At 40.0% G+C, this 15,115-nt stretch overlaps 1 protein-coding gene across 1 annotated transcript in view; it reads left to right on the top strand.

Annotated features, from left to right (window-relative positions):
* Positions 1 to 1,578: 1,578 nt before the first annotated feature.
* The window catches only part of trpm7 (transient receptor potential cation channel, subfamily M, member 7), an 80,690-nt gene continuing 67,153 nt past the window's right edge, over positions 1,579 to 15,115 (top strand). Inside the window, exon 1 of the mRNA XM_036564614.1 lies at positions 1,579 to 1,697. Within this exon, the coding sequence (XP_036420507.1) occupies positions 1,695 to 1,697 (3 nt within the window). The 5' untranslated portion in view covers positions 1,579 to 1,694. The remainder of the gene's footprint in view (positions 1,698 to 15,115) is intronic.

The raw sequence follows: 15,115 nt of genomic DNA, 5'->3' as shown, positions 1-15,115 counted from the left end.
ATGATGAAGTGGGTCTAGATTACATAGTTTTTTTGTTCCCACAATGTTCTTTGTAAAGGTAGGATAACGTTCTTAAAAACATCATGTAAAGATCTCTGGACCTGACAACAAGTAAAAAATATGTCTAAGCTTCTTTAAGGTTTTATTTCATAGGGACGTTATTTGAATTGGTAAGCCTTAAAGGTTCTTTAACATTAGATTAAAACATTTTCTTATCATTATTAGACATTAGACAAAGTTGTGGGAACATTTCATCCTAGCTGGGTTCACATCCATAAAGAACCTCAGAGGAGACCACGGCCTGGGCAGTTCTGATCCTTGTCTGTAGAGAGGAATCGTTGCAGTTGAATCTCCACATCGTCTGTGAAGCTGACATTAACAAGAAGTGTCTTAGCAGCTGTCTTCTGTTTTGTAGAGATGTTCTGTGTTCCTTTAAGCTTTTGTGATTCCTATTTCATCTGTTATTATTTGTCCATTGCCCATCTCTCTGATGTCTCTGTATAGCACCAAAAGGGTTCCTTCTACTCGTCACAATAGCAGAACCCTTTTTGAAAATTTTCCATTTTCCATGCAAACGCTTCTAAACAGAATCATCACCTTTACTAAAGAAACCTCTGAAGTGTGTATGGTTTTAGCGGTCGATTCCAAATATCACTCGCTGCAGAACCAGAAGTCCAAAGGGGTAGAGCCGGACCTGATCCAACTCCGCCCACGTCTTCTTTTCACTGATCTAAAATCATCACATTTCTATTAGTCTTTAAACGAGTATGTGTCGCTTACTTTGTCCTCCTACGACTTATTTCATTGGTCTGCCCTGCCGCGTGTTTCTCTGTGGGAAACCAAAAGGTGATGCTGGTGTCTTTGTGTTTTTCTCGATGTTGCTCCGTCCTGAAAGCCACACAGCCTTTATAATCGCTCACGTTTCACGACGTCCACACTCATTTGTCACAACTCGAAAAGCTTTTCACATTCCGGCACAAAGTCCGTTCTGTAGGCCTACAAATCAAGCATACTTATGATAAACGGGTTCTAGTTAAAAACGATGAAGGTTTTTAAACACTAGAATGGACATATGACTGATCAAAATAACCCACATAACTGTGTTTATCAACTAAGTCCGGGAATTTCATAATAAAAAAAAAGACTTTTTTTTTACATTTAAAAGGATTTGGTATAACTGCCACACATTTCCATAAGTCTAATAAAAATGACTCAATATGCCTAAAAAAATCATATTGTTATAAATGTTATAAACCCTGATGAGCCACTTTATTAGCTCATTACCTTGTTTCTACCCTCGTTGTCCATTTGATCAGCTCCACTCGAGTTCAGACCAATTAAAACACGACGTGGGAGGAGTTGGATCAGATCCAGCCGAACCCCCTGGACTTTTGGTTTCGCAGCGAGGACGATCTCGTCGATTCGGGACGCAGCCTGTGCGAGTAAACGAGTGCGCCAATCGTCGACAGGCTCCGCCCCTCCCTGGTTCAGGCACGCCCCGCCCCCTGTCCACGTGACCGCGCGCGGGCTGACTCAGCTGACCCTCGCGCAGGCTGGCAGGCAGGCGGGCAGCGCGCTGTGCGTCAGTGCGGATCTGCAGCGGAATGAGAGACACGCAGCCGGGCTCCAGTAGCGACCCCGCCGCCCGTAGATGGCTGAACTCTCCGGAGCGCTGAGCCCCAACGGTGGAGAAAATGGTACGGTCCCCCCCCGCTCACTCCCCGCTTCCTCCGGCACGCAGTCAGCGCTGCTGCGCGGCTGGTGCTGCTGCCATGCTAACGGAGCTAACAGAGCGCCTGCTAACCGGCCAGCTGCCGCGCTCAGACCCGAACCCCGCCGGACAGCTGTGCGCTGAGCTCGTTAAAGGGACGATCCGCCGAGTTTTGGGTGAAACGTTTAACTCCTGCTTTTTGGGGGCTTACCTGAGCCTTAACTTGGTCCTTGTTTGTTTGTGGCTTATGTCGGCTTCCTATTCGCCAGCTACGTGTTCGAATGTTCCCGTTCCACATTAAGTGGTGCAACTGCTGCGCTATTTAAGGTGGAACGGGAAAGGTAGGGTAGCCATAGCTTAACATGCTTAACTTACAGCATTAAATATGTCACACCACCAACAAGCAGCGGTTTGTTTGGCTTTTTTTTTACTCCAGTCAGTTTATTATACTCCTTTTCTGGCTATAACAACGTAGTAAACACGTTTCTGAGACCTACTGTACTTAAGATTACTCATTAATGAGGACTGTGAAGGGCTGTAAAGCTGTAAAATAATGTTTATATATAGATGATTGTGTGATTATTTCCTTTGGAGATGGGCTGCTGTGCCTGGGGTACTTTATACACTTCATAGACGTGTCCAGACATAGAGTTTTGGACTAGATGGCAGTGACTAGGTTTAGGCTATCTCCCACTTTTTAAAGCTCCTGCGTAATTACGTGGTTAAGAGGAAAACAGAGTCATTCAGAGTGCTTTGATGTGAAATGCTCCATTCTAGAGAAACATACCGAGTCAGAATTGTTCATAGTGGTGGTGATAGGAACCAGACGTCCGCCTCTAAAAGCTCCCTCACAGAAAGTTATTACGTGAAATGGTTGTGAATACACTGCCAGATGTCTGAGACACTGTTTTATAATAGTTTTGAGAATTTAAACTCCACTCATGGTGGAGGGATACATACAGAAAACTTATTATTTCAGATTTTCCACTGTTTTCCCATCATCAACACTATTCACACCAAACCACTCTGAATCTCTCTGTTTACATTTCACACACTGAATTATGGGGGAATTTTGAAAGTTCAGTGGGATTGCCCTCCTGTATGCGTAGTGTAGAAACTTGTATGACAGGCCACAGTGAAGGAGGACCCTGATCTTTGCGAGCAGAGCTGTAAATCATTACACCATCTTAATCCTTACACTTTTCTCTCTTCTGGCTCCACAGATTATAGCAGGCTTCATGGCAAGACTGTGCGACAGGTTATTATTGTCAGCAGCGTTCCTGTTGCTGTTAATTCCACACTAATCTAGTCCTCCGCTAACTTATGCGTTTTTAGTAGTGTTATCATAACTATTAGCTCTTACATGTTCCTCTGGTTTCACTGGTTTGGAGATCTGGTGCGTTCTGAAGACTTCAGTGAATGTCAGCAGAGATGCAGGTAGAGATGCACTGATCCCAGTTAATCGATTCAGATGCCGTTTCCGATACCTGAACTTTGTGTACCGGTGGATACCGAGTATCAACATCAGTTCTCTTTTATAAAGTTTTATTTAAATTCTGTAACTCACTGTGTCTAACGAGGCTGTGACTAGAGCAGAAGAGTAACAAAAATTAATAAGAATGAAAAAACAAGAATAAAGTACTACAATAAGTTATTAATATGTTTCTACATAATACCAATCAGTAACACTAACCACTATAATTCCAGTGTAAACTTTTCAGCATGACAATAAAGTCATAAAATCTAAACATTTAAAGAAAGTTTGAGTTTAACCCTCAAAACTTAAGCTTTGTAAATATTATATGTAAAGCGTAAAAACCTTTAAACTACACATGTATTTATTATTAGCCAGGATGAGCGGTGCTGCTTGTCTTGTTAGCTGATGTTTAAATTGAGAATTTTTAAAATGAGGCGCCCTTATTATTCAGTTCATATGTAACCACATTATAATGTTTTAGCCTATATAAAATTAATTATGGTACAAACATATATAGTTTTTCGCTTGCAAAGCTGATACAGCGCAGGGAAAAGTTCCTACACGGGGCTTTTATTTTGACAGCATAGAGAAACAACCGCAGCAGATTTCACACTCAGTTTAATTTCCTTAGATGCCTTAGTTTGCCTGTAATGTGATCATACTTCATAAAAACAGTATTTCTGATGTTCATCATGTTTTGGAATAATGAGCGTGAAGTGAAGAGCGGCCACAGCTAAGAGACGTAACAAATGTGTATCGGACACCATATCTAATTTGTTTATCGAGGTCAGTATCTGTGCTGATCCGATCCAGAGTATCGGATCAATACATCACTAGCTGCAGGTGATGATCTGAGTGAAAATGGACCAGCTAAACCTGCCTTTGTCCTGTGGAGGCCTGAGAGAGAGAAACAGAAGGCAAGAGAAAGTACTAGATAAGTGAATTGTTTTAAGTACACTCTTGAAAAAGATGGTCCTTTAGTACATTTAGCAAAAGAATATGGACCCATGAACTCTTACAGAACCCTTGGCATGATTAAAGTGTTCTTTGTATGGTGAAATGGTTCCTCAGACTGATGGAGAATGTGCTGTCGATTGTTCTATATAGAACCCTTTTGAAAAGGGTTCTATATAGCACCAAAAAGTGTTCTTCTAGTGTTGATGTATAGCTTGTAACAATAACAGAACTGCTATATAGACCATGTACAGCACATTCTCCATCAGTCTGAAGAGCCATTTCACAGTGCAAATTTAATCATGCAGAGCGTTCTTTGAGGATTCAGGGTTTTATATTGAAGCATTTTCTTTAACTAAAGCACTTTTGGAGAACAATCTTTTTAAAGTGTGTATGTATCTAATTGCTCTCAGATGTTTATGACTGCATTCTTACAGTTGCGTTATTAAATAATAATAAAATCAAATGAAGCACATGCTTTAATACGTTTTAATTAGGGATGCACAGTGAGATCAAAATCATATAAGTATATTTTCTGATATTTCATGTTGATATTTGGTCACGTATTAATTGTGTTCCAGAAACTGAAACCCCATGGAAATAAACATTATATTTCTTTGTAACGCGAATCCAGAACAGGGTTGCACTTTCTATATTTTATAAATATGTGTCGGCATCAGCAGATACGCACATAAAAAAATATTGGATATCGGTATCAGCCCATATTAGTGCATCCCTATAGAAAACGTGCATGCGCTTTACTTCACAGTTTTGTCTGCTGTAGCACAAGCTTTAGTGTATGCATTAAAGAGGAAATTTCAAAATCAAAATTCCCCCATGATTCAGTGTGTGAGATGTAAACAGAGTGATTCAGAGTGGTTTGGTGTGAAATGGTTCAGATTTCTTTACAGTGGTGGTGATAGGAACCAAGGGTCACCATGACTACAGCACAAATGTAGACATTTATTTACTGTCCAAAACCACCAGTGAACCTACATGAGTCTTCTGAGTTTTATATGGAATGTTGATGATGGGGAAAATATTGGAAAATCCGAAATAATCAGTTTTCTTTGGGAACTATTTTGCCTCACAGCGCCCTGCATGTATCCCTCCACCATGAATGGAGTTTAAGTTCTCCAAACTATCATAAAACAATGTCTCAGACATCTGGCAGTGAATTGATAACCATTTTATGTAATAACTTTCTGTGAGGGAGCTTTTAGAGGTGGACATCTGGTTCCTATCACGACCACTGTGAACAATTCTGATTCGGTAAGTTTCTCTAGAACAGAGTGTTTCACACCAAATCACTCTGAATGACTCTGCTTACATGTTAACCTTCAATTATGGATAGATTTGGAAAAATCAATGTAATAACCCTGTAATATAAGGTTTAGCACATGTTGTAGTACACAATTTAGCACATGCTTTGGTACAACGTTTAGCATGTATTTTAGAACACTCTAGTGCATGTTTAGTACAAGTTTTAGCACATACTGTAGCAAATACTCTAGCACAGTCCGTAGCAGAGTCTAGCATGGGCTGTAGTGTAACACAGTCTTTAGCAGAGTCTAGCACAAGCTTTAGTATAACATATTTTAGCACAGCTTCAGGCTTTAGCAGAATCTAGCACAGACCTTAGCACACACTTCAACGCAGTTTCAGGCTTTAGCAGAGTCTAGCACAGGCTTTAGCACACTCTTAAGTACATTTTAATACAAACTTTAGCGCATGTGCTAGTACATGCTTTAATACACACTTTAGCACATAGTTTAAGACCAGCTTTAGCGTACACCTTAGCACATAGTTTAGCACGTGATTAAGTATGAGTTCTAGTGTTTATGTGTACTCTAGCACACTGTGGTACATGTTTGCTTGTACACTTTAATAGAAGCTTCAGCACGTTTTAGCACAGACTCTTTGGTTAATGTAGTAGCTCTGTAGACTCTTTAGTTAGTGTTGTAGCTCTGTAGACTCTTTGGCTAGTGTTGTAGCTCTGTAGACTCTTTGGTTAGTGTAGTAGCTCTGTAGACTCTTTGGTTAGTGTTGTAGCTCTGTAGACTCTTTGGCTATTGTTGTAGCTCTGTAGACTCTTTGGTTAGTGTAGTAGCTCTGTAGACTCTTTGGTTAGTGTTGTAGCTCTGTAGACTCTTTGGTTACTGTTCTTGCTCTGTAGACTCTTTGTTTAATGTTGTAGCTCTGTAGTAGCTCTGTAGACTCTTTGGCTAGTGTTCTAGCTCTGTAGACTCTTTGGTTACTGTTCTTGCTCTGTAGACTCTCTGTTTAATGTTGTAGCTCTGTAGTAGCTCTGTAGACTCTGGCTAGTGTTGTAGCTCTGTAGACTCTTTGGCTAGTGTTGTAGCTCTGTAAACTCTTCGGTTAGTGTTGTAGCTCTGTAGACTCTTCGGTTAGTGTTGTAGCTCTGTAGACTCTTTGGCTAGTGTTGTAGCTCTGTAGACTCTTTGGCTAGTGTAGTAGCTCTGTAGACTCTTCGATTAGTGTTGTAGCTCTGTAGACTCTTTGGCTAGTGTTGTAGCTCTGTAGACTCTTTGGCTAGTGTAGCAGCTCTGTAGACTCTTTGGCTAGTGTTGTAGCTCTGTAGACTCTTTGGCTGTAGACTCTTTGGCTAGTGTTGTAGCTCTGTAAACTCTTCGGTTAGTGTTGTAGCTCTGTAGACTCTTTGGTTAGTGTTGTAGCTCTGTAGACTCTTTGGCTAGTGTTGTAGCTCTGTAGACTCTTTGGCTAGTGTTGTAGCTCTGTAGACTCTTTGGCTAGTGTAGTAGCTCTGTAGACTCTTTGGCTAGTGTAGTAGCTCTGTAGACTCTTCGGTTAGTGTTGTAGCTCTGTAGACTCTGGCTAGTGTTGTAGCTCTGTAGACTCTTTGGCTAGTGTTGTAGCTCTGTAGACTCTTTGGCTAGTGTTGTAGCTCTGTAGACTCTTTGGCTAGTGTTGTAGCTCTGTAGACTCTTCGGTTAGTGTTGTAGCTCTGTAGACTCTGGCTAGTGTTGTAGCTCTGTAGACTCTTTGGCTAGTGTAGTAGCTCTGTAGACTCTGGTTAGTGTAGTAGCTCTGTAGACTCTGGCTAGTGTTGTAGCTCTGTAAACTCTTCGGTTAGTGTTGTAGCTCTGTAGACTCTTCGGTTAGTGTTGTAGCTCTGTAGACTCTTTGGTTAGTGTTGTAGCTCTGTAGCAGTCTCCTAACGCGGACTCTAACACACACACTGGCGCTAGCTTCAGCACATGGCAGTTGTGATTGTCTGCGAGGTTGCAGCTGCATCACTGAACTCTGGGAGGTCCGGAGAACTGTGGTCTGCGTGTTCTCACCAGCATGATGAGCCCAAACATCTTCGCTCTAATAATATTGACATTACACCGACTTCCAGTTCAATTTTGCATTGTGTATAAATTATGGCTTCTGACTTAAAAAGGCTTTTAGTGGTTTCAGCGCTGAGCGTGTGAGTGAGCTAATGAAATTACTTGTGTTAAACGTCTGCAGTGACCGTACCTCACTGGGTCAGTGCGGGTCAGCGCGGGTCACTCACGACTGCTCAGGAAAGTCTGTTACTGTCATCTGTTTTTAAACTGTTCCATCTGCTTTTGGTGGGGTGTTAATTTTAGTTTTTTGTTTTTAATTACATGTTTGTACACTGTAGTGAACGGCCTCTGAAAAAGTGCTGTAATATAGTTAATTATTGAATTATAAAAAAAGTGTAGAACACAATAAAATAAGAATAACAATCATAATTACATAACTGATAATAATAAACTTGACCAGAGCAATTTTCACTCGGGTAGCAGCTCAGAGTGTTTTACAGACGAGCGATAAAGTTCAGTAAGAGTAATAAAGCAGCTTTATAGTTGTTTGATGATGTATTATTATTTTAGTAGAGTTTACCTTCCACCCTACACACTTAAAGATGGTTCTTTAAAGGTTCTTTAGTAATGGGAATGGTTCTATTTAGAACCATGAGTTCTATATAGAAATATTTGCATGCTGAAATGATTCTTCAGATTCATTTCAGGGTGCTTGTGTTATTACAAGCTTGACATTGCCACAATAGCAGAACCCTTTTTGGTTCAACATTTTCGCCACGCAAAGAACCCACTAATCATGCAGTGGTTCCATGTAGTTCCAAAAAGTGTTCTACTTTTATAATCATGACATCATAACAGTAAAATAACCCTTTTTGGTGCTATACAGAGCTATATAACAAATTCTCATTTACGCATGAAATGGTTCTATAAACACACTTACAAATAATGGTTCTTCAAAGGTTCTTTAGTAATGGGAATGGTTCTATTTAGAAGAGTACTATATAGAAATATTTGCATGCTTAAGTGGTTCTTTGCATGATGAAATGCTTCTTCTGATTGATGGAGAATGTGTTCTATACAGCACTAAAAAGGGTTCTTCTATTATTACAAGCTTGACATCTCCACAATAGCAAAAAGATTCTGTGCACAACCATATACAATGTGTTCTAGGTCAGTCTTAAGAACCATTTCACAATGCAGAGAACCATTTAAACATGAAATGGTTCTATAGAGCATCAAAAAGGGCTCTTCAACTGTTACAGTTGTGACTGTCACAACAGAAGAACCCTTTTGGTGCTATGTAGAACCATTTTCTAAAAGCACCACATACAACACATTTACCATTGATCTGAAGAACCATTTCACCATTTCTATATATACTCTTTAAAAACACTTTCTTTTAGTAAAGGGAATGGTTCTGTTCAGAACCATAGGTTTTATATAGAACCATTTGCATGCTTAAATAGTTCTTTGCATGGTGGAATGTTCTTTAGATTTATGGAGAATTTGGGTTCTGTATAGTACCAAAAAGAGTGAAGATTGTAATAGTAGGAGAACCCTTTCTGGCACTATTTAGAGCCCACATTCTCCATTAAGCATGAAAATGTTTCTATATAGCACTCGTGGCTTTAAATAGAACCATTCTCTTTACTAAAGAACCCTTGGAGAACCGTCTTTTCTCAGTGTTCCCTCTTTGAGTGCAGTAATGTTTCAGTGTGTGTATGAAAGCAGATGTTAGTCCTGCATAAACAAACAGGATGAGGTGAGCAGCCGTCTGATGATCTCATGGCTGAGATGCTGCTTTATTGGCATTAAAGTGGGATTTCAGTGCAGTGATAAACACTCCTGTCTGATTACCAGGTTTAGAGACTGAGACCTCAAGAACCCCTCATTACAGCAGGGCAGCACTTAAAGGGACAGTGTGGCTGAGGGGCAGAGACGGGACAGCGCAGTCACAGAGGCAGTAACGGTCCAGCTTTAAAGCGAACTTTATGGGAAAATCAAATATACATCATATTGTTGCACAGCACAAATACAGTCACTGATTTATTAAGTCCACCTCCTTGTTTCTACACTCACTGTCCATTTTATCAGCTCCACTGACCATATAGTTTCACTTTGTAGTTCCACAGTTACAGACTGTAGTCCTTGTTGGTCCACCTTGTAGATGTAAAGTCAGAGATGAGAGCTCATCTGCTGCTGCACAGTTTGTGTTGGTCATCCTCTAGTCCTTCATTTGTGGTCACAGGACGCTGTTGGCTGGATGTTTTTGGTTCTCAGTCCAGCAGTGACACTGAGGTGTTTAAAAACTCCAGCAGCACTGCTATGTCTGATCCACTCAGACCAGCACAGCACACACTAACACACACCACCACCACGTCAGTGTCATAATAATAATAATAATAATAATAATAATACCTGCTCTGTGGGAGTCCTGACCATTGAAGAACAGGGTAACAAAGTATGCAGAGAAACAGATGGAGTACAGTCTTTAACTGTAGAACTACAAAGCGCTCCTATATGGTCAGTGGAGCTGATAAAATAGAGAAACAGTGTAGAAACGAGGAGATGTTGAGTCACACATGTATGATATTAACACACTGAACAGACCAGATAAGAACACAGACTGATAACAAGCGTTTAACTAAGAGACAAGTACAAATAAAATCCGATAAACAGAATAAAAGATAAAAGGAGCAGTAATAATAGAAGAATTCTTTTTGGTGCTATATAACATTTCATGTTTAGAACCATGCAGTGGTGCAAATAAACACTGTTACAGTGGAGTTACTGTAACACAGTGAGGAGGTCCGACATTTAAAACTACCAGCTGCCTTTTACATCATGTCAGCATTTTGTGATTAATGGACCAACAGAAATGATTCACATTTGCTTGGAGTAAAACCTCTTTACATTAATTTACAATAATATTTTTGATCTCTGTTGTAAAGGTACTACTTTAGAGATGCATGTTTGTCTTTGGATTTAGTGCACATTGTAGCAGTATTCACTGCAGCCCTCATCGTGCGCTTTAATACACGCTTTTATTTTGATATATATTTTAGCATGTGGCTAACACACAATTCAGTATGTGCACATTAAAACACAAGCTTTATCACACACTTTACACGCTCTTTCACAGAGTCTAGTAAAGCAATAAGCCACGAGAAGCCGTGCGTTACTGTGATTTTGTTAGGGATGGGTGTAAAACTCCCTTCGGGGCGGGCACTGGGGGGAAATATGATTTCTTCTATGAAGTATCGCTTTAAAGTAGTGTGAGTTCTTTTTGGCTGTGTCAGAATGCTCTCGCTCTCCTGGCCTGGACTGGGAAAGACTTTTTTTCACACAGTAACTTAAGAGGGTCACATGCCTCAGCTTATTGTAATGCCCGTCCTGTACGAGAGAGAGAGAGATACAGAAACAGAGTGTAAAAATAGACTCAGTTGAGAGCTTTTATCAGGGGTCAGCATTGCCATTCGCCCAGTTTTGCCCCATTTTGGCCTCTAAACAGTTCACATTTTGGCTAATAAAGGTGCAGGCCCCTTCGCCATTACTGACTGCTCACTTTTGGGATTTTTTTGTTTCTTTTCCCTTTAAATAAACCACCAGACCAGTTGAAGTTTCACACATTCTCATTGGTGATGAGTACGGGAGTTCGAGCTCTCGGTTAACCGTTTGAGTTGGCGGTGTAGGGCTGAACGATTTTGGCAATATCTAATTGCGAATTTTCTGACCAGTGTGTCAGCATTTCGTGATTAATGGGCCAACAGAAATGAAAAAACAATCGATCGTTCAGCCCTTTTGCAGTGTTGTACATTCCGAAATCACTCGAGTATTGATTGCGTTTCAATGCTGAAAGACAAGAGAAGCAACAGGTCAGTGAAAAGTGATAGTTTGCTTGTATTTCTGAGTGTGTTATGTTTATACTTTGCTGCTCCTAAACACGAGTGTCTGAACGTGAGTGTGTTGCCAAGGATGAGTGTTAAAGCGTTAAAGACACGACTGAGACGGCAGAGAGAGCACAGCTGTATCACTAACTAAGCTAACTACTCCAGCTTCAGCAAGACATGTTTATTTATAGAGCACTTTTCATACACAGAGGTTACCCAGCGTGCTTTACAAATAAGGAAATACAAAGATAATTCACATTATAATGTAAAAAGTAACATAAATCTATTGTTTTGATAGAAGAAGTGCCGGTAGAGTGTTAAAACAGTGTTTAAACAGTCACTAAAGCTGCTCACATAGGGATGTTTTCAGGCCGGATTTAAAAGTGTCCGGTGTCACGACTCTTCTAATGCTCTCTGTCAAATTGGTCCATTTAAGAGCAGCATAGTAGCTAAACGCTGCTTCTCCATGTTAAGTCTTCACGTTCGGCCGGACTAACTGATTAGTTCCTAATGATCTGAGAGTTCTGCTCGGCTCATATCACTGCAGCACATCAGATAAATATGCAGCTCCTGCACCATTAAGCCTTTTATAGAGCAGTAACAGCACCTTAAAGTCTATTCTGGAACAGACTGGTAGCCAGTGTAAGGATTTAAGAATGGGGGGATGTGTTCCTCCTTTCACTTCTAGTGAGACTCTGGCAGCTGCATTCTGAATCAGGTGAAGCTGTTTGATTGTCTTTTTTGGGAGTCCAGTTAGTAGGCTATTACAGTGATCAATCCTGCTAGAAATACAGGCATGGATGAGTTTTTCCAGGTCTGCTTTAGTCAGAACATCTCTGATCTTGCTGATGTTCTTAAGGTGATATAAAGCTGATTTGCAGTTATGTTAGCTGATCCAGACGCAATTAATACATTTTGATGCATCATCCTTCTGTAATGCCAGGATCAGACAACACAAATTCAGCCAGATTTTGACACCATTTTTAGCAACAAATTCCCAGCGTTGGGCCGGATATGAGCGTTGGAAGCGAGGAACGGACCTTGTGGAGTGAATATATATAGTGTGTGTGTGTGTGTGTGTGTGTGTGTGTAGTAAGTGTGAACTTTCTGAACGTAGCGTGTATATCATCAGTACTTGTAGACACTGACCAACTGTCACTGTGTTTACATGCAATCAATAATCTGATAATCTGATTTCTGCAGTTATTTGATTTTTCAAATGGTCGTGTAAGCACACTCCGATCTAGAAATCCAATTAAGAATTCCAATAAAGAGAGCTGGATTTTAGCTTGGTAATCAGATTTCTCAGTGCATGTAAACTCTTACTGTGATTTCTTTCGGATTTCTCAGTCTGTGCATGTGCAAAAACAGACTGCTGTACCGGAAATAAGCGAGCAGCATTGCTGCGAGACGCAGCAAAACACTTTTGGAGCGGCGTTGAAACCAACAACATGCTTGATAAAATAAAGGATTTAAATATGACTCAATGTTTTAAAAAAAGCTGCTCATTTAAGTTTTACGTAATGTTTACGTCACATCTTCTTCTGTGAGTTTTTTTGGCTGGTTGTAAAGCATAAATCTGATTACTACCTGACTCGTGTAGACCTGGAGTTTCCCCATCATCTCATTACTCAAGTGCATGTAAACGTGTTGATCGTATTACTGACAAAATCTGATTTTCTGCAGTTATTATTAATTGGATTATTAATTGCATGTAAATGCACTCACTGTGTTTTCTCTGCTCCGACTGATCAGATATCTGAAAAAATAGTGTCATATTGTGTGTTGTGAAAGTATCGCAGTATTATATTTTTGCCATATCGCACACCAAACTTGTCTTAGCTGATCGACTACACTGATCAACAAAGTGTAAATTAGCATACTAAAGCTAGTTTGGAAAAATTGCATCAAATTAGATTCTGTCGGGGCAACCGTATGCTAACATTAATAAGTTTTTGATGATTTCTTGTAGCCTATGGTGATGTCTGTGTTGTTATAATACACCTTACTGCTTGTGGGAGCATTCGCGATTAAACAGGACCTGATAATGATGATGATGCCAAAAAAAAAAGAGGCAAACTAGAAAGGATGAGTGGAAGAAGAAGACTATTCTTGAGGCTCGACTCTGATTTGGAGAGTTGTGTGTGATTTTGAGCGTGTCATCAGATTCCATGTAAGATAGATGCTACAAGTTATTGTTATTCTTTAACTGGAGTAAAAGATAAAAAGTTTCACTCTAGCTGTGTTGTGGAAAACGTGGGTCTCTTCATGTCACTTCCTGGTTTGGCTGATGTAACGGAGTGGATGTGCGGGACTCCTGCCTGCTTGTTGGTGATGCTTGGTATTTGTAAATATGTATATACGATAAATAGTTCTTACCTTTGTCAACAAGATTTGGCTCGGTGGCTAGTGCAAGTTTTTACACATTTTCTGTCTCTGACTTTCACTGTGTGATTTTCAGATGATGCTGTGAAGCCGAAATCTGTGGAAGGCTAAACCTGAGATGTGTGTGTTGTAATCCAGTCCGCTGCAGCTGAATTCTTTCCTGTACCCTCGGTTAGGGCCATGTGGGGCGCTGGAGCCGGCATGTTTTGACTGTAATATAATACTGTAATATTGTATTGAGGCGCTCTGCTGCCAGATGGCTCAGATCCAGCAGAGTGGACTCTGTCTCCCCCATTCCAATTCACAAAAAAATCAGCTCCACACCCTCCACAGAGCTGCTTAGCGGGGAAAAATACTACTGCGACTGTTACTACTAATTATAGTAGTAGTTCTTAGTGTAACTTACTCAGTCAATTTCTCTAGAACGGAGCATTTCACACCAAACCACTCTGTTTACATCTTCTGAAAAATTCCACATTCCCCTTTGAGCTCTGCGGCCGTTCAAAGTGCTTTACAAATAATGAAATGCAAAGATAAATATGTGCAGTATAGTTTCAAATGGAAAATAACCACGTAATGGTGTAGAATTATTAACATTTATGGTGAACATGCAATGAAACTGAAACTTTAATTAAGATAATATGATACTAATGTGAATTGTTATATTATATTATAATGTATTATATTATATGTAATCCTCTTTTTATTATATTCAGTTATAAATAGGATGTACACAGTTGTATACAAAAGTTTGGACACTTTTAATTTTGTTTTGACATCTTTTTTTAATAATAATAATTCTGTATCATACCAAAATAGTCCAGCCATCTTAAACAAAGGTAAAATCTGGACTGAATCGTTTCTCAAAGTATCTTAATCATATGGAATCACGGTGAGGTCAGATTTAGACTGCTGATGACTGTAGTTTGGATAAACGCAGGTTGCATTGTGCACTGATGTACCGCTTGCAGGGCGGGACACCTGAAACAGTGATGCTTCGTAATAGTCTGTTATATCTGTAGAGCTGCACGTCAAACCACAACATCTAATTCGGTATGATTCTGGACCTGCATTAAAGCGATTCTTCATAAAATATCTAATATACACCCCTTTCGCCAGATGAAGACGTGTTTGCTGTGTAGAGTTTTGCTTCTGTAGGCAAGCCAGGTTTATTTATGTAGCACCCTTTAAATTTCCAAATTTCTGCATAATTCAGTCATGGGGATGTAAACAAAGTTACTCGGAGCATTTTGATATGAGATGGTTCAGTGTAGAGAAACTTACTGATTCAGATGTTTTACAGTGGTAGTGATAGGAACCAGGGGTCGCCATGACTACAACACAAATATAGACATTTTATTTACTATCCAAAACCACCAGTAAA

The sequence above is a fragment of the Colossoma macropomum genome, unplaced genomic scaffold, assembly GCF_904425465.1.
Source record: "Colossoma macropomum unplaced genomic scaffold, Colossoma_macropomum, whole genome shotgun sequence".
NCBI classification, from domain to species: domain Eukaryota; kingdom Metazoa; phylum Chordata; class Actinopteri; order Characiformes; family Serrasalmidae; genus Colossoma; species Colossoma macropomum.
This window is presented reverse-complemented; position numbering and strand designations above follow the sequence as displayed.